Below are 23687 nucleotides of genomic sequence, written 5' to 3'. Positions count from 1 at the left end.
GATCCAATTTAATAGCACAATGTCCTTAACTAATCAAAATTTTCTTGGCGACAACTCTTTAAAAACCTTGAAATAATCAAATAAGATACTTAAAATGTATCTATCCACCCAAGTGAAGTGACCCAGTGACTGGCAACCTATATCTAAGAAATCTGACATTCAATTTAAACCATGTGAGTAGTCTACATGCAAGAGGGCATCTCAACTCGCAACTAGGGGAATAGAAATTATTTGTCTTCAAGAGACACAACAGAACCATTCTCTTGCTGTATTTCTTCTGTTTTTCTATGATATCTTTGTTGCTTGCATATGAAATACATCCACGATCCATGTGATGTTATCAATGATTTGTTTTTGCCATTTATTTGCAAGCCACCAATTGAAACACTAATTTTAGGTGAGGCCCACTAGATGAACTACAACACACAAAAATGCTAAAGAAAACAACAGAGTGACAGCAGAACAACACGCGCGCGTGCGCATGCACACACACCAAAAAAAAACAATGAGGATCATGGTAAGAGTGATCGATCGAGTGGATCTATAGTTAAATGACTCAACTCGATTTGATTTTAATGCTATAGGCCATGGGTTTCAGTCCTACTAGTATTTTTATGCCTTCTTTCTGCCGAATCTCGGACTAGTTGACTCGCTTTGGTCTACTCAGTAGACTTAGCCGATTTTCGAGTTGATCAGTCAAGCATTAGTAGTATTTGTGGCTGAGTTTCTAGTTGATCCATTGAGTATTAGTGCTATTTGTGAATTGCGGAGTAAGATCTTCATCCAACACCCACCCATTGTGGTGAACTTGGTGATAATCAGCTTGAGTAGTAAATGGTTGATGATTGCACAGAATTTGTATGCTTTGCATCATCATCATCGAGCACCAATTGACGAGAGGTTTGTGAAGATGATCTTGAGCTGTTTGTGGCCGACGATCCTGTGGGATTAGTGCCCGTATCATTGTTTTGGTCAGGAACCCGTTGTGGAGAAGATAGGAAAGGCTTGACCGGCATGTGTATAAGTTCCACACTCCCTTCAAGCATCTCTACCACTTTTCCCATGGAAGGACGATCTGAAGGATTCATCTGTATGCACCACAATGCCACCATAATCAACTTCTTTGCTATTTCCATCTCGTCTTCTGTAACATCTGACATTCCCATGTCCCCGCCTTGATCAACCTGGTCATAAATCCACGATGGGAAGTAAAAGTTGCTTGCATTTTCCATCAATGCACCCATATTATTTCTTCTCCCTGCCATATCCATCAAAAGCATCCCAAAACTATAAACATCAGACTTGTGTGATACACCCCCAGCGTTTCTATAGAAGAGTTCAGGGGCTATATAGCCTATAGTTCCTCTAAAAAACGTGGTCGACACAATGCTTTCATCCGCCGGATAGAGTTTTGCCAGTCCAAAGTCTGAAACTTTTGGTACAAAATTGTCATCCAGAAGAATATTGTGGGGCTTGATGTCAAAATGTAGAATCCTCATTTCACAACCACGATGTAGATATTCGATCCCGCGAGCAATTCCTAGTGCAATCTCATGCATCTTCTCCCAATTCAAAGAATGGCTTTTTCCTTGTTGGGAAAAAACATATTTGTCGAGAGATCCATTAGGCATGAAGTCGTAGATAAGAGCCCTCTTTGATCTCACTGCAAAGAATCCGATGAGTTGCACTACATTGACATGATGAATCCTTCCGATAGTAGCAACTTCATTGATGAAATCTTGCCCATCGCCCTGGGACTTATCCAACATCTTTACTGCAACAAGATGACCATTTGGGAGCTTTCCTTTGAAAACGGATCCAAAGCCACCTTTGCCTAGTTTTTCTTTGAAACCATCAGTCATCTTCCTAATATCCCAAAAAGAGTACCTCATTGGCATGTGACTCTTGTAAGCACATAAGAAATCTTCGATTTTTTCATCCATGGAGTAATGCCTCCTGTATAACTTGTAGATAAAATATGCGAACAGGCATAGTATCCCGATAGATGTTCTTCCTACCATAATGCGTCCTTCACACAATAGAAATGCAATAAAATTATACATTAGAAACCGTTATGTAAATGACGCTATGCAGACTCAACCAAGGTAAAACTGAATTAAATTGCTTGAGTAAATGATTGGTGCGGTTAATTTTTCATTAACTCGAGGAAGTTAGAGTTTTTATTGACTCAGTTAGTCCAAATTTGAACGGCATGAGAACTCTGAAGGTAAAAAGTGAGTTGACTCGGGCCAATCGATGATTGACATTAGGAATTTTTAAACAGTGCTTAGTGTTAGAAACCCTCTATTAGAAGCATGATTTTGTCTTGCAAAAGTAATGCTTCACATTGTCTTACCTACAATCGGGAGAATCCCCAGGATTATAACTGCACCAAGAAGTCATAAAAGAGAGAATCAATGGAGAGTGGTGATGTATAGATGAAGAAAACGTCAAAGAAAGAAAATTAAAAACTACATGGATGAAAAGTGTGTTTGAAGGCTATTTACCAGATATCTGTCTCAATACTGCTAGGATGAAACCTGCACGATCCAACAAGGAGTCATTAGGTGAATCAGAATAGGTTATCCTGCTATGTTCTTGAAGGTCATCTTTGCCCCATCTCTAATGATTACACCCTGTTTTTTGTGATGGACCAGAGCATCCATCTGGTCCAACGTACGACCATGGTTTGAAATTTCAACCGAAATTTTGGATTTCGGTGGAGACCAAAACCGAAATCACATATACCCGAAACGGTATTTATTTCATCCGAAATTTCGGTTTTTTCTGAAATTTCACCCAAAATCTGTTTTTTTTAATTAATTTAATATTTTACAGAAATTACAGAAATTTCGGTTCGGCCGAAATTTTATATCCAATAAAATAGTGTTTTCCTTGTTTTGCCGGATTTCGGTGGGGTCCAAAACCGAAATTTCAAACCATGCCTACGACAGATGGGTCACAATACAAAAAATACTCTAGCATGTGAACTTAACCATCAACTGATGCCCTTCAACCCGATTTAAAGAATTCAGAGGCGAAATTCGGTGAATGATCATTAGGGTTGCCCAGTCATTGTGATTTTGTAGTGTGGCACATCCATATTAGGACCCAACACAGCAACAATTTAGATTGATATTTAACTGCACACACATTCCTAATTCTCAAGTAATACCAAAACTAGGGTGAATAGGAACTTACAGCGAGGTGATTCAAGCAGTCTTCTGCATGGTGAAGTCCAGTGCATGTCCCAGCCCATGTAAAAACCTCTCAGCAAACTATGGTGAATTTCCAAGTAAGACTGATTTTGAGCTGTTTTCACCAATGAATAGGTTCTCACTACCACGGTGCAAGAATTGTGCAGATCGGACACGGATCTCCAACCAATGAGGAAATAAAAGTATGCCTGAGAAGAGTTGTTGAAGCAAGGGCTTGTAGACTTATACGAAGGATCGTCAACTGGAGCTGAACAGTTCACGAAAGTAATGTCTTCCGACTCGTCATGAACGAAGAATTGCAACATGAAGTCATATTGCCTGAGCTCTTCTTCTTGTAAGGAATAGAGAGGTAGGGAAGAACAATTGTCTTGGACTAGGCCAGAATCAACAACTCGGATCATCCGCATCTCATACAATATCTCCGCCACGTAGTATTTCATTGAACCCAGGTATAAAGCAGCTCGATTGTTTTCGCAAGAAAGTTGGTAATGAGAGTAACTGCAATTGGTTGTATCGGTTTTTAAGTAAAATGGGCTCCTGATGCTGTTTAGATTTCCACAGGAAGAAGGGGTACAATGGTCTCGTTGAGTGTTGCAAGCAAGAAAAAGCATATGCAAAGCTATGGCTAATGCTAATTCTTTGGTGTTCATGATGAAACAGGAAAGCCAACAAGGAAGATGAGAAGTCGCAAAGATAAGCTACAAGAAACCTTGAGCTGATCGGGGATATGATTCCATATCATGCCCTCCTTTAAGTCATTGAAATAGTCTTGGCGAATACTCCTAAGTCCTAATTAAAGACCATGAAATTACAATGTATCTCCATCCACCCAAGTCAAGCGACTCACTGCACGGCAATTTCCTAGGAAAAAGATAGTCGATACCCAAGTAAAGCGTCTCACTGCATGGCAATTTCCATCAGTCAATTGAAACCACCACCGTAATCTACGCGCATGAGGGCATCTCAACTGGCAGCAGCAAAAACAGAAATTGGCCTTGGCAACAAGACTATTAGACACCTTGAAATTAGATATTTTCAATGTATCTATTCAACCAAGTCAAGTGCCTCGGTGCATGGAGATTTCTAAGGAATATGATCATATTCAATTGAAACCACTAGCATAATCTAAACGAATGAAGAGATCTCAACTTGCTACTGGGGGAATATAATTTGGTCTTTTAGATAACTTGCTTTCAACTAAGGATGCAATTGAAAATTACAATGTATCTCCATCCACCCAAGTCAAGCGACTCACTGCACGGCAATTTCCTAGGAAAAAGACAGTCGATACCCAAGTCAAGCGTCTCACTGCATGGAAATTTCTAAGGAATATGACAGAAATTGGCCTTGGCAACGAGACTATCAAACACCTTGAAATTAGATATTTTCAATGTATCTATTCAACCAAGTCAAGTGCCTCGGTGCATGGAGATTTCTAAGGAATATGACATTCAATTGAAACCACTAGCGTAATCTAAACGAATGAAGACTGGGGGAATATAATTTGGTCTTTTAGATAACTCGCTTTCAACTAAGGGTGCAATTGAAAATTACAATGTATCTCCATTCACCCAAGTCAAGCAACTCACTGCACGGCAATTTCCTAGGAAAAAGACAGTCAATACCCAAGCCAAGAGACTCACTGCATGGCAATTTTCATCAGTCAATTGAAACCACGACCGTAATCTACGCGCATGAGGGCATCTCAACTAGCAACAACAAAAACATAAATTGGCTTTGGCAACGAGACTATTTAAACACCTTGAAATTAGATATTTACAATGTAACTATTCAACCAAGTCAAGCGCCTCGGTGCATGGAAATTTCTAAGGAAAATGACATTCAATTGAAACCACTAGCGTAATCTAAACGAATGAAGACATCTAAACTTGCAACTAGGGGAAAATAATTTGGTCTTTTAGAGATATCCCTCAAATCGCTTTCAACTAAGGGTGCAATTGAAAATAGAGGACAACTTATTGTTTGGTGTATGGAAAATTGGTGTTTAGGCTATCTTGGGATTTTTAGTCAAAGAAGCGGGCATGAAACAAAACTCACCTCTATTATTTTGTTTTTCTGTGCTAGGTAAGTTGGGTTTTGGCAAATAAATATTTGGTGTTACGGTTGTTCCCGAAACCATTCATTCTCTGCAGTGATTCTTTCATTTTTATTTCTTTTTTACTATGTGGAGAATGGGAAAAAAGGAAAAAATTTGTTCAGCAAGCTTGACCGGCAAAGAAGCAAAGTTGATTTGATTTGAAGGTCTGTAACTACTCTAGCTGTCTGCTTCTTTGACTGAAAATCCCAAGACTGAAAGCTTTTACGTAACTGTAACGGTGAGAGAAGTATAAAATAGAGAGAGCGGGAGAGAGAGTGCAGATATCATTTCCCTATAAAGAAGAGTACCCATTTCTGCCTCTTCAGTCTATCTTAAGTGTGTGATGGATAGAATAAAGAAAGGCATCATCCTGTTGTTCTATTTCATCTTGCCATACACGGGCTCTTGCGAGACCGATCCTTGCAAACCTGTTAGGTGCAATCAGCAGGATGGCCCTGTAATCCGATTCCCGTTCCGATTACGAGCTCAACCTCATCGATGCAGCTACCCTGCACCCGGTTTCGAGCTCTCTTGCAAGGGAAACCAGACTTTGATCCAACTCCCATCATTTTCAGGGCAACTCCTCGTAGAATCCATCTCATACACGAATCAACTTCTATATATTTCCTACCCAAATGAATGCATCCAGAGCCTCTTCTTCAAACTCAATCTCTCAGCTACTCCTTTCTACTATTATTGTGACTTTGACACTGGCAATATCATTTCCAGATACTCTCCGTTTTATGAGTATTACACTAACAGAAGAAACTATATATTCTTTAATTGTTCTAGCCTGAATGCTTGCCCCGCTTGTCACAAAGAGATCTCATGCCTGAGCAACTTTGATAATCACGTGTTCATTGTGCCCTCGGACATGGACTTGGGTGCCTTGTCTAGCTCTTGCAAGAAAATAAAGAACCTTGAAGGTTCATTTGTATGTCGTCATCATTACCCCTTTTCTGTGAGATGTGGGGATCTCTCCGTTTTCGGGGAAGGTCATACTGTTAGTATGGCATGGGACGTGCCCGGATGCATCAGCTGTGAATTGAGAGGAGGGGATTGCCGATTTAAGAACAAAGCCAGTAATGAAACCGAATGTTTCTCCCCACCACTGAGTCCCTACTTCGACTTCCCTCCTGAAGACGTGGTCCCTGAACCTCATCCAGGTATTTACCCCTCTCTCTCTCTCTCTCTCTCTCTCTCTCTCTCTCTCTGGGGTGGGCAGCCAGCCCGGGGGGATTTGCTAGCTTCCATCACAAAAGGCATTTCACGGATGGGCTGTTGCATGTAAGAGCAGCCACACAGGCTCACTTTTCATCAGATTTTGTCTTCATTCACGACGTGGCTGCTCTCAACGCAAAATTCCTTGCAGACAGACACACACCATGCGATTCGCTAGGGACCATCGCAGAAGACATTTTGTGTGAAATGCCTTCTTTGACAGTTACTAGCAATATATATAAAGCGTTCATGAGTTGTAGCACAAGGAACTTAACTGTGCTTTAGTGGTTTATAAAGCCTCCCATTGGTTCCTTTCTTGTGGACCCGCTATACATTTCAAAGGGGGACCCGCTATACGAACCAATGGGAGGCTTTATAAACCACTAAAGCGCAGTTAAGCTCCCTGCGTTGCAGCGCAGGGACTCTTCTCTCTCTCTCTCTCTCTCTCTCTCTCTCTCTCTCTCTCTATATATATATATATATATATATATGTGTGTGTGTGTGTGGGGGGGGGGGGGGGGGGAACTGTTCTAGCACTCGAGCTCAGATAGTTTATCTGTGCCCGAGTGCAAAAAAACAGGGGTTGGCCCACATTTTTTTGGGGTGATCCAAAGCATGTATTTGAAAGGCGGCCCTATCGTAGATAGGGTGTGTACCAAAAATCAGTTCCATTGGATCATCTTAGGGTGTCCATTTGTGGAGGGAAACATCGACAGATCGTGGGCCTCCTTGCTAGCCATGGCCATTATATATTGGGCCCCACCCCATCATAGCATGATGTGTAAAATAGTGGGTCTCACAATATGCATGGGTTTGGATAGAGTTATGGGCCACCCGATGAAGTGTGAAATGGTGGGCCCTATCCATGCTATTCTTGGGAATAAAATATGGGCTCCATCCCATCACAACATGGTGCAACATAAAATATTTCCAGAATAAGATTTTCTTGAAAAAGTTAAATGACATTTTGAAAAGTCACACGCTTAGTGTGTGTATATATGTATGTATGTGTGTATTGGAAATGATATATTCACCATTTTCACTTGGGACGGCCCCATCTAGTCTAAAAGAGTAGTCGTAGATACACTAGAGGGGGCTGTCCCAAGTAGAAAAAGGGGCGGATATATCACTCCCCAATATAGAAATATAAAAATAAAAATCTGAAGGTTTTTTTTGTACATTGATGCGCTCGATTCAGATCTGGGACACTCCATCGAATTTTATGGCTACGTATGCTGTCACAATCCAAATTAATTTTGGAGCTTGCGCTCTGGATCCAATAATGGACATAGTTTGGATCCAACTATTGTGCCCAAATCATGTACATATTAATGTTCAGATCCTTTGGATCCATTGGACCGTCTGGGTAAAACAATCTTATTTGCATGTAAGGACCAATTTTTGTGGCATCCAAAAACACTCTATACTTGTTCTTCCATCTCTTTACCAAAATAAGGTTGTCACTTTTGCGCATCTAAATAGAAAACGTATCTCTCATTGTTGCCAACATTTTTACCATTTATAACTACAAGCATTATGATTTATGCTTCCTTGGCATAGTACTCATTAAATCACTTCCTTTGCTTCTTGCGACATTTATGTTTTTCACTTGAATCATCAAGGATTGCTATGGTGAAGCTCTTAACACTAAATGAATTTTCATAAATAAGATGATATGCTAATCCTCTATTATCATCATTTGCAGGTGCACGGACAAAGTATGTAATTATAGGTAAACCTGGGTTCATTATTCTTCTAAATGAGTGCAGATTCGATCTATGTGCTATTAGGGAGTTAAAATTTGTAAAACTTACTACGCTCTTATTTGTGCAGGTGTAAGTATAGCCTTCTTTCTTCTGGTAGTAGCCTCATTGACCACCATTATGGTGTACTACTCATGGAAATCAAAGAGAAAGAATGCAATAGAGAATCAAGTCAAGGTTGAGAAGTTCTTAGCAGAATACAAATCTTTCAAGCCCACAAGATACTCTTATGCTGATATTAAGAACATGACAGATCAATTTAAAACCAAATTGGGTCAAGGAGGTTATGGCAGTGTGTTCAAAGGGAAGCTTCCTAATGGAATTTATGTTGCAGTAAAGATCCTAAAAATGTGCAGTGGTGATGGTGAAGAGTTTGCTAATGAAGTGGGTACCATCGGTAGGATTCACCATGTTAATGTGGTACGCCTTCTAGGCTTCTGTGCAGATGGATTCAAGCAAGCTCTTATCTATGAATTCATGCCCAATGGATCATTAGAGAAATTCATTTTCCCGAAAAAATCTGAAAACCTCCTGTTAGGCTGGGAGAAGCTTCAAGATATAGCCATTGGCATTGCTAGAGGGATAGGGTATCTTCACCAAGGATGCGACCAACGAATCCTTCACTTTGACATCAAGCCTCACAATATTTTGCTAGACCATAACTTTACTCCCAAGCTTTCCGATTTTGGACTTGCAAAGTTATGCTCAAAAGAGCAAAGCATTGTATCTATGACTGCTGCCAGAGGGACTATAGGTTACATTGCACCCGAAGTGCTGTCTAGGAACATTGGAAATGTTTCCTATAAGTCAGATGTTTATAGTTTCGGGATGTTGTTGCTTGAAATGGTCGGAGGAAGGAAGAACACCGATGTCAGAGTCCAAAACTCTAGCAAAGTATTCTTTCCGGAATGGATTTATAATCGTCTTCATGAAGGAGAAGAATTGGGACTCAGGATTGCTGCAGATGGTGATGCGAAGATAACTAAGCAACTATCAATTGTGGCACTTTGGTGCATACAATGGTTCCCAGTGGATCGCCCCTCCATGAGAAGTGTAGTCCAAATGTTAGAAGGAAGTACAGAAAGCTTGACGATACCTCGCAACCCTTTCGTTTCTACCACCCCGGCAACAACTATGCCTGAAGCATTTCACAGCATAGAATTAACAGTCATCTCTCAATAGGGTGAGGGACAACAAATTGGTATATGTTGATCCCAGTTTCTTTGTTTCAAAAGAAACTCTTTGCCATATGCTTGGACGCCTGCTTAGAAAATATTTATGTGTGTTCCAATTGTCAATGTAATTCGCAACAAGAAATGTGTCTTACCGGCATACATTCAGTGTGACACATTGATCACGACCGTTGGTTCTATAATCTATCACTCACCACAAGCGATAGATGGCTCGCACAAAAGATCAAGGGGCATGCAAGCAACCGGATTTTAAGCTTTTCTTTAATATAGATGTCTTTTCTATCACGGTTTAACAAGGAAACAATACACCTAGCTAGGTTTTGAGCGTGATTCAATTAACCCAGTGGGTACAGTTGGAGATTTCTCCTTGCTATCTTTAATACTCCTCCACAAGAGAAACGACCGAGAGGTAACTATGAGCTTTGTTTGAAATTGTAAATCAAAATCAATGTTTCTTTTTTTAAGTCAGTGGTATACTAGGATGGTAATTATGTGTGGAAAATTTAAGTCCCTGTATATTTTTTAGCGTTCTTAATGTCTAGCATCAAAGAATCAATCAATGGGGAGTTTTTATGATGTTGCTTATACCAAAAGGACTCCTAGAGACTACAACAAAGTGTATATAATGTATTTTGTTCTTTTAGTAGTGTTTTGTTATAATGATGGTCGGGCACCATATAAAAACACTGTTTTGTATCTATAAGTATGAAGTCATCTGTGTAGAGATTGTAAGGTCAATGACTCAAGGGTAAAGGTTCATGGGGGAAGAAGTGTAGAGAATGATGTTCCCACTCAACGCAACTCAACTAAGTCTTTGTCCCAAACTAGTTGGGGTTGGCAATGATATTCCAACTACCATGTTTTAATAATGAGACATAGTCACCTGCTCTTTTATTATTTAACGAGCTGTCAAAAAGCTATAACAATTGCAAAAAAGCTCTTAACATCCAATTAAAAAAGGAAAAGAGACTAGGTGAGTTTGTCTCATTATCAAGACATGGTAGTGCAAATATTAGTAGCCTCGGTGTAACGGTAAGGTTGCTCAATTGTAACTTGGTGGTCACGGGTTCGAGTCACGTAAACAACCTCTCTGCAAAGCAAGGGTAAGGGTGCGTACATATAGCCCTCCCTAGACCCCGCAATGGCGGGAGTCTCGTGCACTGGGCCGCCCTTTTTGTTAAATGTGATTTTCAAAATATTTTGTGTTACACTAATATTGGGCCCATAGTGTTGTGTTTGCCTTGAATTTGGCAAGGCAGGCACGTTGGATAATTGAATCCCTTTAGGACTCTTTCTCATTAAGAGAGCTATTAATATTGGGAACCTTGTTGCCGTTTGGAAATACTTATCTTTTGACGAAAAGAAAAGAGGGTAGCATGTGTACGACTTCAACAAAAAGTCAAAACGAAAAGAAAAAAAATGTACCTGTTGTGGGGTTCTTCATGGTTTGGTGGAAAATAAAGAAAGACCTATATAGGGCTTTGAGAAGAGAGAAAGAAAACATCTTCAAGAATTGATTGAAGGGCTTGGGTTTCTTGGATCTCTCTTTGGCGAGGAAGAACAAGAAGAAGCAAGGCAATTCTAGGGAGCAAAGACGCTTGGATCCTAGAGGGCGTAGAGATTATTTCTTGTATAATCAGGAGAAAGCTTGGGCTTTTGTAATCCGGTGAGTTCTTCTTGTAACCCAATTATTTTCCACATAGTGAAATCTTTTGAAGTCTTCTCCCGTAGACGTAGCCACACACATCATGTGGTGAAACACGTAAATTCTTGGTGTTCTTGTGTGCTTTTTGTTTGTGATTTGGCTTGCATGTTTATTTATTTGTTCTTGCAAATTTACTTCAAGAGCGCTGCGTATTGTTAATACGTAAATCCGGAAACGTTTTCGTTTTCGGATTGCTAATTTGACACTGCGGAGGGCTGATTTGAGCCCCAATTCCGCAACAAGTGGTATCAAAGCCTTGGTTCTACGATGGCGGTGATGGTTTCTAGTGCAACATTTGAAGTGGAAAGATTTGACGGAAAGAACAGTTTTAATTTGTGGCATGTCAATGTTCGTGATTTATTGGTTCAACAAGGATTACATAAAGTACTGTTAGGGAAGGCTAAGAAGCAGGCAGATATGTCAGATGGTGATTGGGAGGATATGGATTTGAAGGCTATGAGCTCTATTCGCTTGTCATTGGGAAATGATGTCAAATACCATGTTATGTATGAGAAATCTGCGGCGGATATGTGGTTGAAACTTGAGAGTTTGTACATGACAAAGTCTCTCACAACCAGGTTGCATTTGAAACAACAATTATACACCTTGAAGATGAAGGAAGGGACTGAAGTGATGGATCACTTGAATGCCTATAATAAGATAATTAGTCAATTATCGAATATTGATGTGGAAATTGATGATGAAGACAAGGCCTTGATTTTGTTGACTTCTCTACTTCCATCGTATAAACATTTGGTTATAACACTACTCTATGGTAAGGATACCATAGAATTAGAGGAGTTCACTGCTACGCTTCTCTCTAATGAGATGAGAAAGAGGCCTACGAGTGAGAAGCAAGCAGAAGGATTGGCTGCCGGAGGTAGACCACTGGAAAAAGAAAATGAGAATAATCGAGGCAGGTCTAGGTCAAAATCCAAAACAGGAGAAGGCAAGATAAGGTGTTTTCATTACCATAAAATTGGGCATGTAAAGAAAGACAGCCGAAAACACAAGGAAGATCTGGAGAAGAAGCGTAGAGAGACTTCTGAACAGGCAAGTGTGGCAGAGGAAAACTCAGATGAAGACTACGGCAATGTGCTCACCACATCATTAGGAATTTAATCGTTATCATGACCCATGGATGCTTGATACAGGATGTTCTTTTCATATGTGCCGATACAGACATTGGTTCTCTACATATGAGCAATTGAATGGTGGCTCGGTTTTGATGGGGAATGACAATTCTTGTAAGATAGTTGGGATGGGTACTGTGGATCCCGTCCCGGGGGGTGGTCCCACGAGGGTGTGTGTCTTGTGGTGATGATAGCGCCTTTGTCCATTGGATTTGAACATGGTTGCTTTTTCCATAAATTTAGGATAAAAATCCTAACTTCACGAAAGAAGCAACTGACCAGAGTCGCCACCTAGATTAGGGATCTAGGACCCATGATTAACTCTGTTAATTTGGTCTACGTTTTGAGTTCTGGATAAGTTACCTGGTTACGAGGTTGGAAGGTGTACCGCACGAAGTGTACAGCACCGACCTTGCCTAACTTTTAAAAGCTTTAATTATTTAGTTTTAACTAAGAGGGGAATGTGAATTTTAGTGCATTCTAATTGTTTAGCCGTTCACAGTTTAGACTCATGCGGGCCAGGAGTGCATCCTACATGCAACTACATGCCTACGTGCCTATGTGATTGTTTTGAGATTGATGAGATTTGACTTGAGTTGAATTTGATTAATTGATTTGAGGTGAAGTGACCTACGCTATATGAACTTAGATCTAATGCAATGGACCTAAGTTGCATCTTAGTATTTCTGTGAGAATTTGGATTCAAAAGTTCTATTGGGGAACCTAGAGTGCCACTTCTAAGTTTTTCAATCCCAGAACCTAAAACTTAAGAATTTGGAGGTTTAGATTTTGAATTGAAGTTTTCCAATTTGATGTAAATTCTTAGATTCTTTAAGGTTTTTTTTTTTTTATTCCAAAGAGTTCCAAATTCAACAAAGTAACTAAGCATGCAAAAAACCAAAGCAACACAACTAGCAAGATGGCTAAACATGTGATTTCTAAGCATATGATGAGGACAAATAATAACTAAAGAAATCTAAACATGCAATTAATCATGCGACTAAACAAAAGGAAACATCAAACATGCAAAACGGTTTAAGGAAAAGGAAAGGGTGAAAAGGGAATGGAAGAGATGAAGAAGGGAGTAGGGGAACGAGAAGGATAGAGAAAGGTACGACTAAACTCGGGAGTGCCAAGTTGCCTACGTACCCCGTGATGGGGATCAAGCCACACGTAGTTCCATTTGGTGGTTGAGATTGAGAATTGGAACTGAGATTTGGGATTAGCTTTGGAAGCTAGGATTGAGAAGTGGAAACTTGGATGGGGAATTTAGATTGGGAGTGGGATTTTGGGAACTTGGAAGGAGGAATCGTCCGTAAGATTCGGCCAAAGGTTGTTCGCTAATTAATTAGGCTCGGGGACAGGACCAATTGGGTTTGGGCTTGGAACAGAGCTGGGCTGAGTTGGGGCTTACGCGGGTGTGTGCACAAGGCATACTAGGTGTTGTTTTAGACATGTTTTATGTGGGGCTTAGGGGGGCTGTTTTGGACATGCTTTGGGTGAGGTATAGAATGTGGTTTTTAATAATGAATGGGGTATTGGGTGGGGGTTTGAAGGCTGTTTTAGATTTAGATTAAGCAATGGGTAGGCTAGATGGGTAAGGGTGAAGGGCATGGGATAAGTTGAGTTGGGTGGGCTCGGACATGGATGAAGGTCCACTTAGGTTGGGTAGAGTTAGGTTGGATTGGATTGACTCGGGTTAACTTGGGTTGGTTTGGGTTAACTCAGGTTAACTTGGGTTGGCTCGGATTAGGGTCAGACCGATTGGATCCGGCTAGGTTGGGTCGGACCGCTGGTCCGATTGGTTTGGATTAGAATGGTTTGGGACCGGGTGATGCGAATTGTGCACACAATGCATGGGGGGGACCCTCATTGGTTTTGGCTTAGTTACTTATGTATGTAAAATTGGATGGATTATGGTATATGAACACCGTGTTTGGGAAGGTGCATCCAAGGTACAATTAAATGTGATCAGCACATGTAGTTGCTTTTGAGTTTTCATGCATGCACATATTACATATGGCTTGAGGAAAGGGATGTGGGGCATGACACAGGGTGATGTGGTGTGAGATGGTAATTGGGCATAGTGGATAAGATGTGATGCCTGCTAAGAAGGAGGTGCATATATTGGATTTTAGAGGTGGGTTCGGTTAAATAGTGGAGATGGGTTGGCCGAGGGGAGTTGGGGTCGGGTTCAGGGCCAGGTATTGGGTGCGGGTCCAGGTTGCGGGTCGTGGTGCGGGTAGGGGTAGGGGTAGGGTCTTGGGCTCCGGTTTGGGGTTCGGGGTGCTACTTTAGGTTGGGGTATGGCTTTGAGTTGGGATGTGGGGCGCGGCTTTGAGTTGGGGTGTGGCCTTGAGTTGGGGTGTGGGGCGCGGCTTTGAGTTGGGGTGAGGGTAGGGGCTGAACCGGGTTGACTCAGATTAACTTAGGTTGGCTAGGTTGAGTGGTTTAAATGGGTTGGGCCCAGTTGGCTCGGATTGGGTAAGGTGGGTTTAGGTAGGTTGGGTCGAGCTTGTTGTGTTGGGTTGGTTTAGATAGATTAGGTTATAGCTATGGGTAACTCCAAATAAGTCAGAGGAATTAAATATGAAGAGGCATGGATGTTGAGCCATGGGACATGATATCCATGGTTATTTGGATAATGAGTCATAAGATAGAGGATTTGGGATCAGAATTACACTCGGCTAGGGCTGAACGGGTGGAGTGGGATGGGGGTTAGATGAATATGCATTGACATGGGATGGGATAGATAGACCATGGGTGTAGGACATAGATGTAGTCTGGATGGGTTGATGATAGGCTTTAATTGAAATAGAATATTGTTCATGGGGGTGGGCTAGGTCGAACAGGTGAGGGTTGAGTCAGATTGGATTCAGGTTGTGGGGTTCGCTTGTTGGGTCGAGTTGGATTACGGTCCGGGTTGGACTCGGGTTGCGGTTCCGGCTTGAGTAATGGGCTGATGCAGAGTAGGGGTGGGTTGCGGGTTTGGGTTTGGGTTTGTGGTTCAGGTGGCGGGGTCGGGAGCTGATTGCGGGTTTTGGGTTCAGGGACTGGTTTTGGTTGTGGATCCAGGTTGCGGGTCGTGGTGCGGGTAGGGGTAGGGGTAGGGTCTTGGGTTTCGGTTTGGGGTTCGGGGTGCTACTTTAGGTTGGGGTATGGCTTTGAGTTGGGGTGGGTTGCACCGGGTTAGAGTTGTGGGGCTGATGCGGGGTCGGGGTTGGACCGGTTTGGGAGCAACTTGGGCTCAGTTCAGTTGAACCCAAATAGGATTAATGAGGCTAAGGGTCATCCTAGATGGGTCTTGATTGGGTGGAATGTGCACAGTACATATGGATGTGCATAGCATATGTAATGCTTGTTGTGCATTCAATCTTGGTTTGGTTGCACGGATGCATTACACATACATACATTGCATTAATTTAAATACACACATGGCACATGGCCGGTTCTATATGTGTTTCAACCTTTTTATTTCTCAAAAAGGATAGGATTAGGATTAAAGAAACATGGCTGAATGGACTATTATTCATGGGTTTGGGCTTTGGGTTGGTTAACACAAAAGATTTTGAGTTACATGGGATACCTTTAGAATAGAGAGGGATTGGGAACTGCAAGGCAAAAGAGAAAAAAGGGAAGACATATGCAAAGATAAGAACATATAAATTTCTTTAGGACAAATTACAAGAAACATGGAAATTGGCCTACCTCTTTCCAGAGTTTGAAGTCGATCCTCCCTTCTTCGCTTTTCTTGAATTTTCTCTCTTGAAAGTCGGTGGAGAACATGGATAGGCTTGAGAAAGATGAATTGAGGAAGGTTTTTGGGTAGAGATATGGACAAATTTCTTGAGCAGGGAAAGGGGAATGGGCGAATTTTCTATATAGGCTCTCTTGGAGTATTCTTGATTTTTTTTCTCTGTCTTGGGATGGAGGGATGAAAGGATATTTATAGGTGAAGGTTACTTTGAGTTGCCATGTTGGAGCCCAAGAGAAGCGATGGTTGAGATTAAAAGATTGCAATTTAGAAAGCAAGGCAATGGTGGATGAGACAAGGAGCTAGAATGTTCTTTTCTCTATTTGGAAAACATCCATATTGGACATGACCTTGCGTAGAATGGCAAGTATTTGTGCGGCAAGGATTAAACACAAAGATTTTAGAAACAAGTCAAGGTTCAAGATTGTGTCACTTGTCCTTCAAATCTTTGTGAATTGGAAACAAATTTGGAGGACAAAGAAAATGTCCAAATTGGTTGCTTTTGTAGAGAATGGCAATGGTTTGAGTGGTTGAGATCAATTGCAATCTTTAGGGGATCGAAAGAATGGACGAGATGATGCCTCCAAATCTCATGGAATCTTTTGCAAAGATATGAGATGAGATTGTACATAAAAAAAAACGTTTACCCCAAGCCTTGCCACACGTTTTCTCATGTGTGGAGGAGAGAGAGAGAGAGAGAGAGAGAAAGCACACTCGCGAAAACAGAAAAATATCATTTTCCGGAGATTTTGGCGTCCGATTTCGATAATTTTTTTGCCTTTGGAATCCTTGATTTCTCCTCTTTCATTTAAGCCCAATATTGTCATAGAAATAATGATTTCAAATTTTTTTAACCAATGAGGGCCCTCGATCTCCATCGATGGATCGCTTTTCCAAAATTGGGCAAATCGGTGATCCAAACGAACCAACCGACTCGATCAATCTTGGATCAACGATTAAAACTATTAAACCAAGATATCAAAGCCAATTAAGACAATAAAAAGTTCTGTTATTGATGATTTAATGGGATAATTTCGACGGATCTCATTCATCCTGTCTTGATCCGTGACTTTTCACTAGCTTTTTGCTTAGTTAAGTAACCCAATGTTCAATCCAGATTTGAGATTAATCTTGATTGATATTATTTTGACTAAATGATCACAAATCCTTGGTAAAGAAAGACACCCAGGTCAAGATCTGCCCTCGATCTGAAGATTTACGGAAATCGGGTCTCGGAATGGAATCAGGGCCCGGGTTGTGAAGTAACCCAAGCTTATTTTATTCCGATTGATGATCCGCAAAGTCAGATCGAGATATTAATACCCTAGAATATATAAATTCATGATAGAGGGACTCTTACATGGATTTAACACTCTAAAGTCACCAATCAGGGCATTTTTCTAATTTTTCGGATCTAATCATCTGACTAGGTACATCTCTTTATTATTGTGATGATGCATATTTTACCAGTGAAATTTCACGGATCAATATATTAGGTCATTATTAGTTAAAGTGTAGCAAAATGAGGGTGTCTACAGGTACAATGAATATAAAGATGTATGATGGAACCATTAGAACCTTAACAGGAGTTAGACATGTTCCGGAGCTGAAGAAAAAATTAATTTCTTTGGGTGCTTTAGACACTAGTGGATGTCGGTTTTCTGGAGATGGTGGAACTCTGAAGGTTGTAAAGGGTTCTCTTGTGGTCATGAAGGCAAAGATGGTCAAAAATCATTTATATGAGTTGATGGAAAATACAGTGGAAGGTGGAGCAGCCGTTTCTACTGAAGAAAATGATGTGACTGATTTGACACAGCTTTGGCATATGCGATTGGGGCATATGAGTCAGCAAGGTTTGAGAGAGCTTGGTAAAAGGAATCTACACAAGGGTGTTAAAAGTTGCAAGTTGGACTTCTGTGAGCATTGCGTATTCGGAAAGCAGTGCAGGGTGAGTTTCAAAACTTCAGTTCATCGAAGCAAGGGCGCGTTAGACTATGTGCACTCAGATGTGTGGGGACTAGCCCCAGTTGCTTCAGAGGACGATGCTCTCTATTTTGTGACTTTTGTGGATGATTACTCTAAAAAAGTATGGGTTTACTTTCTCCGGAGAAAATCTGAGGTGTTTTCTACATTCAAGCAATGGAAAACCATGATTGATAAGCAAACCGGCAAGAAGGTGAAGTGTCTGAGGACAGACAATGGAGGAGAATACAAGTCTTCTGAATTTATCGAGTTCTCAAAGGGAAGGCATAGTTCGCCACTTTACTACACCGAAAACTCCACAGCAGAATGGCTTAACATGACTCTTCTAGAGAGGGCTCTCAGTATGTTGAGAAATGCTGGATTAGAGAAAGACTTCTGGGCAGAAGCGGTCAATACAACATGTTACTTGGTCAACAGGTCACCTTCGACAGTAATTTCCTACAAAACTCCAGAAGAGGTATGGTCTGGTAAACCTAGTGATTATTCTATTTTAAGAATATTTGGTTGTCCTGCCTATATTCATGTTAAAAATGATCAACGCTCTAAACTTGACCCAAAATCCAAAAAAGTGTATCTTTCTTGGCTATGCAAGTGGGGTCAAGGGATTTAGAGTGTGTGATGCTTCTTCTAACAAGCTAACCATTAATCGAGATGTTATTTTCGATGAATCTTCTATATTAAAGTCACATAAGCAGATTGGTGAAGAAGGAAAACAGGATATAGGTGAGACCATTGAGGTGGAGGTTGACACTCCAAAAGAAGTGCAGAAAGAAAATATTCAAGTTGAATTTCCTGAAACAAGACTACCTGAGCAGGATCAGCAGATGCACCAGTCAGAATTTCAGGTTAGAAAATCTCAAATAACTCATAAGCCACCTGTACGATATGGCTATGAGGATATGTTGGCTTTTGCATTGGTAATAGAAAGTGGAGATCCTGCTACATTTCAAGAAGCAGTTGTATGTGAAAACTCTAAGTATTGGGAGGATGCAATGGGTGAAGAAATGGAATCTCTTCAAAAGAACCAGACTTGGGATTTGGTGGAGTTACCAAAGGGCAAAAGGGTGATTGGGTGCAAGTGACTTTACAGGAAAAAAGAAGGAGCTCAAAAAATGGTGGAGAAAAATACAAAGCACGCTTGGTGGCAAAGGGATATGCTCAGAAGGAAGGAGTGGACTGCAATGACATATTTTCACCGGTAGTGAAGCATACTTCGATTAGAGTATTACTTGCCATGACAACACTATTTGATCTTGAGCATGAGCAACTTGATGTGAAAATGACGTTTTTGCACGGGAATCTAGAAGAGGAAATATGCATGCATCAACCGGAAGGTTTCAAGGTAGAAGGAAAAGAAGACCATGTTTGCAAGTTGAAGAAGTCATTATATGGCTTGAAGCAATCTCCTAGGCAGTGGTACAAGAGGTTCGATACTTTAATGATTGGACAGGGTTTCTACAGAAGTGAGTATGACTCATGTGTTTATTTCAAAAACCTTGGTAATGGCTCCATCATTATTTTGATTTTATATGTTGATGACATGCTTATAGCTGCTAAAAGTATGTTGGAAATCAATTAGTTGAAAGCTAGGTTGAGCAAGGAGTTTGAAATGAAGGACTTAGGCACTTCAAGGAAGATTTTGGGTATGGAGATTCGTCGAGACAGGAAAAAGGTTGTGGCTATCTCAAAAGAAGTATATTGAGAAGATGCTCTCAAGGTATGAGATGGATAAAGCAAAGCCGGTAGCTACCCCACTTGGTGCTCATCTTAAACTTTCCTCTAAGTTATCACCTACAATGGATGAATAAAGGAGGTACATGTCTCTAGTTCCATATGCGAATGCTGTTGGCAGCATGATGTATGCTATGGTCTGTACTAGACCAGATATTGCACAGGCAGTGGGTGTTGTTAGTAGGTACATGCCAGACCCAAGAAAAGAACACTGGCAAGCAGTCAAATGGATACTTCGGTATTTGAAGGGTACGTCGTCCCTTGGGATTTTGTTTGACAAGAGCAGTGTTAGAAAGGGAAATATTATGAGCTATGTGGATTCCGATTATGCTGGAGATGTGGACAAGAGAAGGTCCACTACAGGATATGCTTTTACGCTTGCTGGGGGACCTGTCAGTTGGAGGTCCACTTTACAGACGACTATAGCTTTGTCTATTACAGAGGCAGAGTACATGGCAGCAACGGAAGCAGTGAAAGAAGCCATATGGCTGAGAGGACTCGTAAGTGAACTTGGGGTAGAGCAAGGAAACACTTGTGTGTATTGCGATAGCCAAAGTGCATTGGACTTGGCAAGGAATTAAGTTTTTCATGCGAGGACAAAACACATAGATGTGAGGTACCATTTCATTCGAGAGGTCATTGAAGGAGATGAAATTTCCTTGGAAAAGTTCGACACGAAAAACAATGCCGCGGATATGTTGACTAAGCTTGTGACGACGGAGAAGTTCAAGCATTGCTTCAACTTAATTAACATTCGACAAATTGGGTCGAACTAGTACCCTTCGGAGTGTGGTGGAGAAGACTTTGTTATAAAAGATCTTTACATATGGTGAACGAATCAAATTCAAGCCAAGGTGGAGAGTGTTGTGTTTGCTTTGAATTTGGCAAGGCAGGCATGTTGGATAATTGAATCCCTTTAGGACTCTTTCTCATTAAGAGAGCTATTAATATTGGGAACCTTGTTGTCGTTTGGAAATACTTATCTTTTGACGAAAAGAAAAGAGGGTAGCATGTGTACGACTTCAACAAAAAGTTAAAAAAAAAAAAAAAAAACACGTTACTGTTGTGGGGTTCTTCACGGTTTTGTAGAAAATAGAGAAAGGCCTATATAGGGCTTTGAGAAGAGAGAAAGAAAACATCTTCAAGAATTGATTGAAGGGCTTGGGTTTCTTGGATCTCTCTTTGGCGAGGAAGAACAAGAAGAAGCAAGGCTATTCTAGGAAGCAAAGACGCTTGGATCCTAGAGTGCGTAGAGATTATTTCTTGTATAATCCGGAGAAAGCTTGGGTTTTGTAATCCGGTGAGTGCTTCTTATAATTCAATTATATTCCACATAGTGAAATCTTTTGAAGTCTTCTCCCGTGGACGTAGCCACACACATCGTGTGGTGAACCACGTAAAATCTTGGTGTTCTTGTGTGCTTTTTGTTTGTGGTTTGGCTTGCACGTTTATTTAGTTGTTCTTCCAAATTTACTTCGAGAGCGCTGCGTATTGTTAACTCGTAAATCCAGAAATGCTTTCGTGTTCGGATTGTTAATTTGTCACCTCGGAGGACTGATTTTGAACCCCAATTCCGCAACACAGAGAAAAAAAATGCAGGCTACAGTACGGGCCGCCCTTTTTGCTAAATGTGATTTTCAAAATATTTTGTGTTACACTAATATTGGGGGCATAGAAAAATAAAATAAAATGCAGGCTACAGATATGACACTTATTTAATATGTAGTCAATCTCGTCCCTACAGCCCAAGTATAAATATTAGAAGATTTGACGTAGGGGGGTCAAATAAATCGTATAATGACACAGGGGTCTAGCTATAGCCAAAATGACATAAGGGGGTCAAAATTTGGTTTTCAAAATTTTCAATGACGAGAATGCCCTTGTGGCAGAAATAGGTGATATGACTTAAAAGTATTTCAGTTTCCCTCTCTTTCTCTTCCCTCTTCTCTCTTCCCTCTTCTCTCCTCCCGTCTGTGTTATTTTTTTTTCCGTCCTCTTCTCCGGCGATCTCTACGGCTCTGTTTGGTTCGTGAATCTCGGCGGGAAGGGGAAGGGGAAGTGAAAGGGGATTTGTGCAGAATGGCAATGAAAGGACCTTATGGGGGTGGGGTTTTGAAATAACGTTTGGTTGTAGGGATGCTTACTAGGATTTTGTTGGAACTAAATTCCCAAATGCCATTTGATTACAAGAATTTAGCGGAAGATATGCGACGAAGCAGTGCGTGGAGCCTCATCCGTCGTTTGAGAAGGCCATTCCTGTTGAAATTCTAATACAGAAACTCGGTTTTGGGGGTTTGCCATTCGGTTCTCATTGGAGAGCCACGTGGGCCGACCGTATCCCGACATTGTTGTGGGTGTTTTGACCATCGGGTTTGAAAAACACAACCAAACGACGTGCCGGCATCTAAAATTCCCACGAAATTCTAATGAGATGCCTGATTTTTGACAACCAAACAGAGCCGTAGGCAATCTCTCCGGCGATCTCGACGAAGGTGAAGCACGTATGAAACCTGGAAAACAGTAAACCCTACCTGGTCTCAGTTTATTTTTCATGATTTGTCTTCGGTGTGAGTACGAAGTAGAGATGTAGTTTGTAGTCAGTTGACAAATTTGTATTCTCACCTGTCATAGTAGAGATGTAGATGTAGTTTGTAGTCTCACCTCTCATACTAAAAGCTTTTGAACTACATTTATGCTTTTGAACTTTCCATGAATAAAAGCTTTCTTAACATCCATTTATTTTGAGCAACAAATTGTTGAAAAGATAAACATTAAAGAAATTGATGCTTTAACAATAGGAGTTGAGTGTATATTTAGAGAAAAAATAAACCATTTGTGGCAAACACACCGTTCTTACAGTTGGGGTACATGTTTCCAGATGGCATTCTTATACAATCACATATCTTTCTCCGTTGCCTTCACCCCCTTGTTATCTTTCATATTATTTTATTTACTATCTGAAAGAAATAATTTGCAAAGATTTTATTTAAGAGAAATGTGGCAGTGTGATATGATAATACGCAAAGGGTGGTTGTGCTCCATAAGATATTGCTATTATTAGTATTTCAAAACTCATGCTATCCCATTTAGCTTTGGTGTTAAATGTGAAAGTTCTTGCGAAAAGAAGACAGACATGAGTTTGAAGAGTGTAGGGATTGAATTTTTGAGGGCCCATAATCCCTTCTCTAATACCATGCATAGCTCCCCTCTATTGCCCTTGAGAAGCCCCCCTTAGGTACTAATAACCCCTTCTTTGTAGCTGAAAACCCATGCCTTTCAACTTGAGCACCATCTTTGAATTTGCTGCACCCTCCAAGGGTACTTCTCCTACCCCATTTGAGGGCCCATAATCCCTTCTCTAATACCATCCATAGGTCCCCTCTATTGGCCTTGAGAAGCCCCACATAGGTACTAATAACCCCTTCTTTGTAGCTGAAAACCCATGACTTTCAACTTGACGACCATCTTCTGGATTTGATGGACCCTCCAAGGGTACTTCTTCTACCCCATTTGAGGGCCCATAATCCCTTCTCTAATACCATGCATAGCTCCCCTCTATTGCCCTTGAGAAGCCCCCCTTAGGTACTAATAACCCCTTTTTTGTAGCTGAAAACCCATGACTTTCAACTTCAGGACTTTCTTCTGGATTTGATGGACCCTCCAAGGGTACTTCTTCTACCCCATTTGAGTGCCCATAATCCCTTCTCTAATACCATGCATAGCTCCCCTCGGTTGCCCTTGAGAAGCCCCCCTTAGGTACTAATAACCCCTTCTTTGTAGCTGAAAACCCATGCCTTTCACCTTGAGGACCTTCTTCTGGATTTGATGGACCCTCTGAGGGTACTTCTCCTACCCCATTTGAGTGCCCATAATCCCTTCTCTAATACC

At 41.0% G+C, this 23687-nt stretch overlaps 1 protein-coding gene and 1 pseudogene across 2 annotated transcripts; one reads left to right on the top strand and one right to left on the bottom strand.

The window, feature by feature from the left end:
* Positions 1–335: 335 nt before the first annotated feature.
* LOC143860153 (rust resistance kinase Lr10-like) lies at positions 336–3893 on the bottom strand. The gene is made up of 4 exons (XM_077370696.1): positions 3202–3893; positions 2508–2540; positions 2357–2386; positions 336–2029 (listed from the first exon to the last, which is right to left on the bottom strand). Exons 1-4 carry the CDS (start codon positions 3866–3868, stop codon positions 819–821), a joined length of 1941 nt encoding a protein of 646 aa, XP_077226811.1. The 5' UTR covers positions 3869–3893; the 3' UTR covers positions 336–818.
* A 1766-nt stretch (positions 3894–5659) lies between these two features.
* LOC143861679 (rust resistance kinase Lr10 pseudogene) lies at positions 5660–10086 on the top strand (annotated as a pseudogene). Its single transcript, XR_013239984.1, has 3 exons — positions 5660–6482; positions 8243–8269; positions 8371–10086. The product of XR_013239984.1 is annotated as a rust resistance kinase Lr10 pseudogene (transcript).
* Positions 10087–23687: the final 13601 nt, after the last annotated feature.

Source organism: Tasmannia lanceolata, unplaced genomic scaffold, assembly GCF_043159265.1.
Source record: "Tasmannia lanceolata isolate RefF3 unplaced genomic scaffold, GAP_Taslan_0.1 ptg000037l, whole genome shotgun sequence".
In the NCBI taxonomy this organism is placed as follows: Eukaryota; Viridiplantae; Streptophyta; class Magnoliopsida; order Canellales; family Winteraceae; genus Tasmannia; species Tasmannia lanceolata.
The sequence above is the reverse complement of the archived record's forward strand: the minus strand, read 5'-3'. Positions and strand labels throughout refer to the sequence as shown.

Bases quoted from the DNA above. Each gene is read 5' to 3' on its own strand.
- LOC143860153 (XM_077370696.1), bottom strand. From the start codon at position 3,868: ATGAACACCAAAGAATTAGCATTAGCCATAGCTTTGCATATGCTTTTT. The intron at 2,387-2,507 runs GTAAATAGCCTT...TTCTTGGTGCAG, and splicing joins AGTATTGAGACAGATATCTG to TTATAATCCTGGGGATTCTC. The intron at 2,030-2,356 runs GTAAGACAATGT...TATTGTGTGAAG, and splicing joins GGGGATTCTCCCGATTGTAG to GACGCATTATGGTAGGAAGA.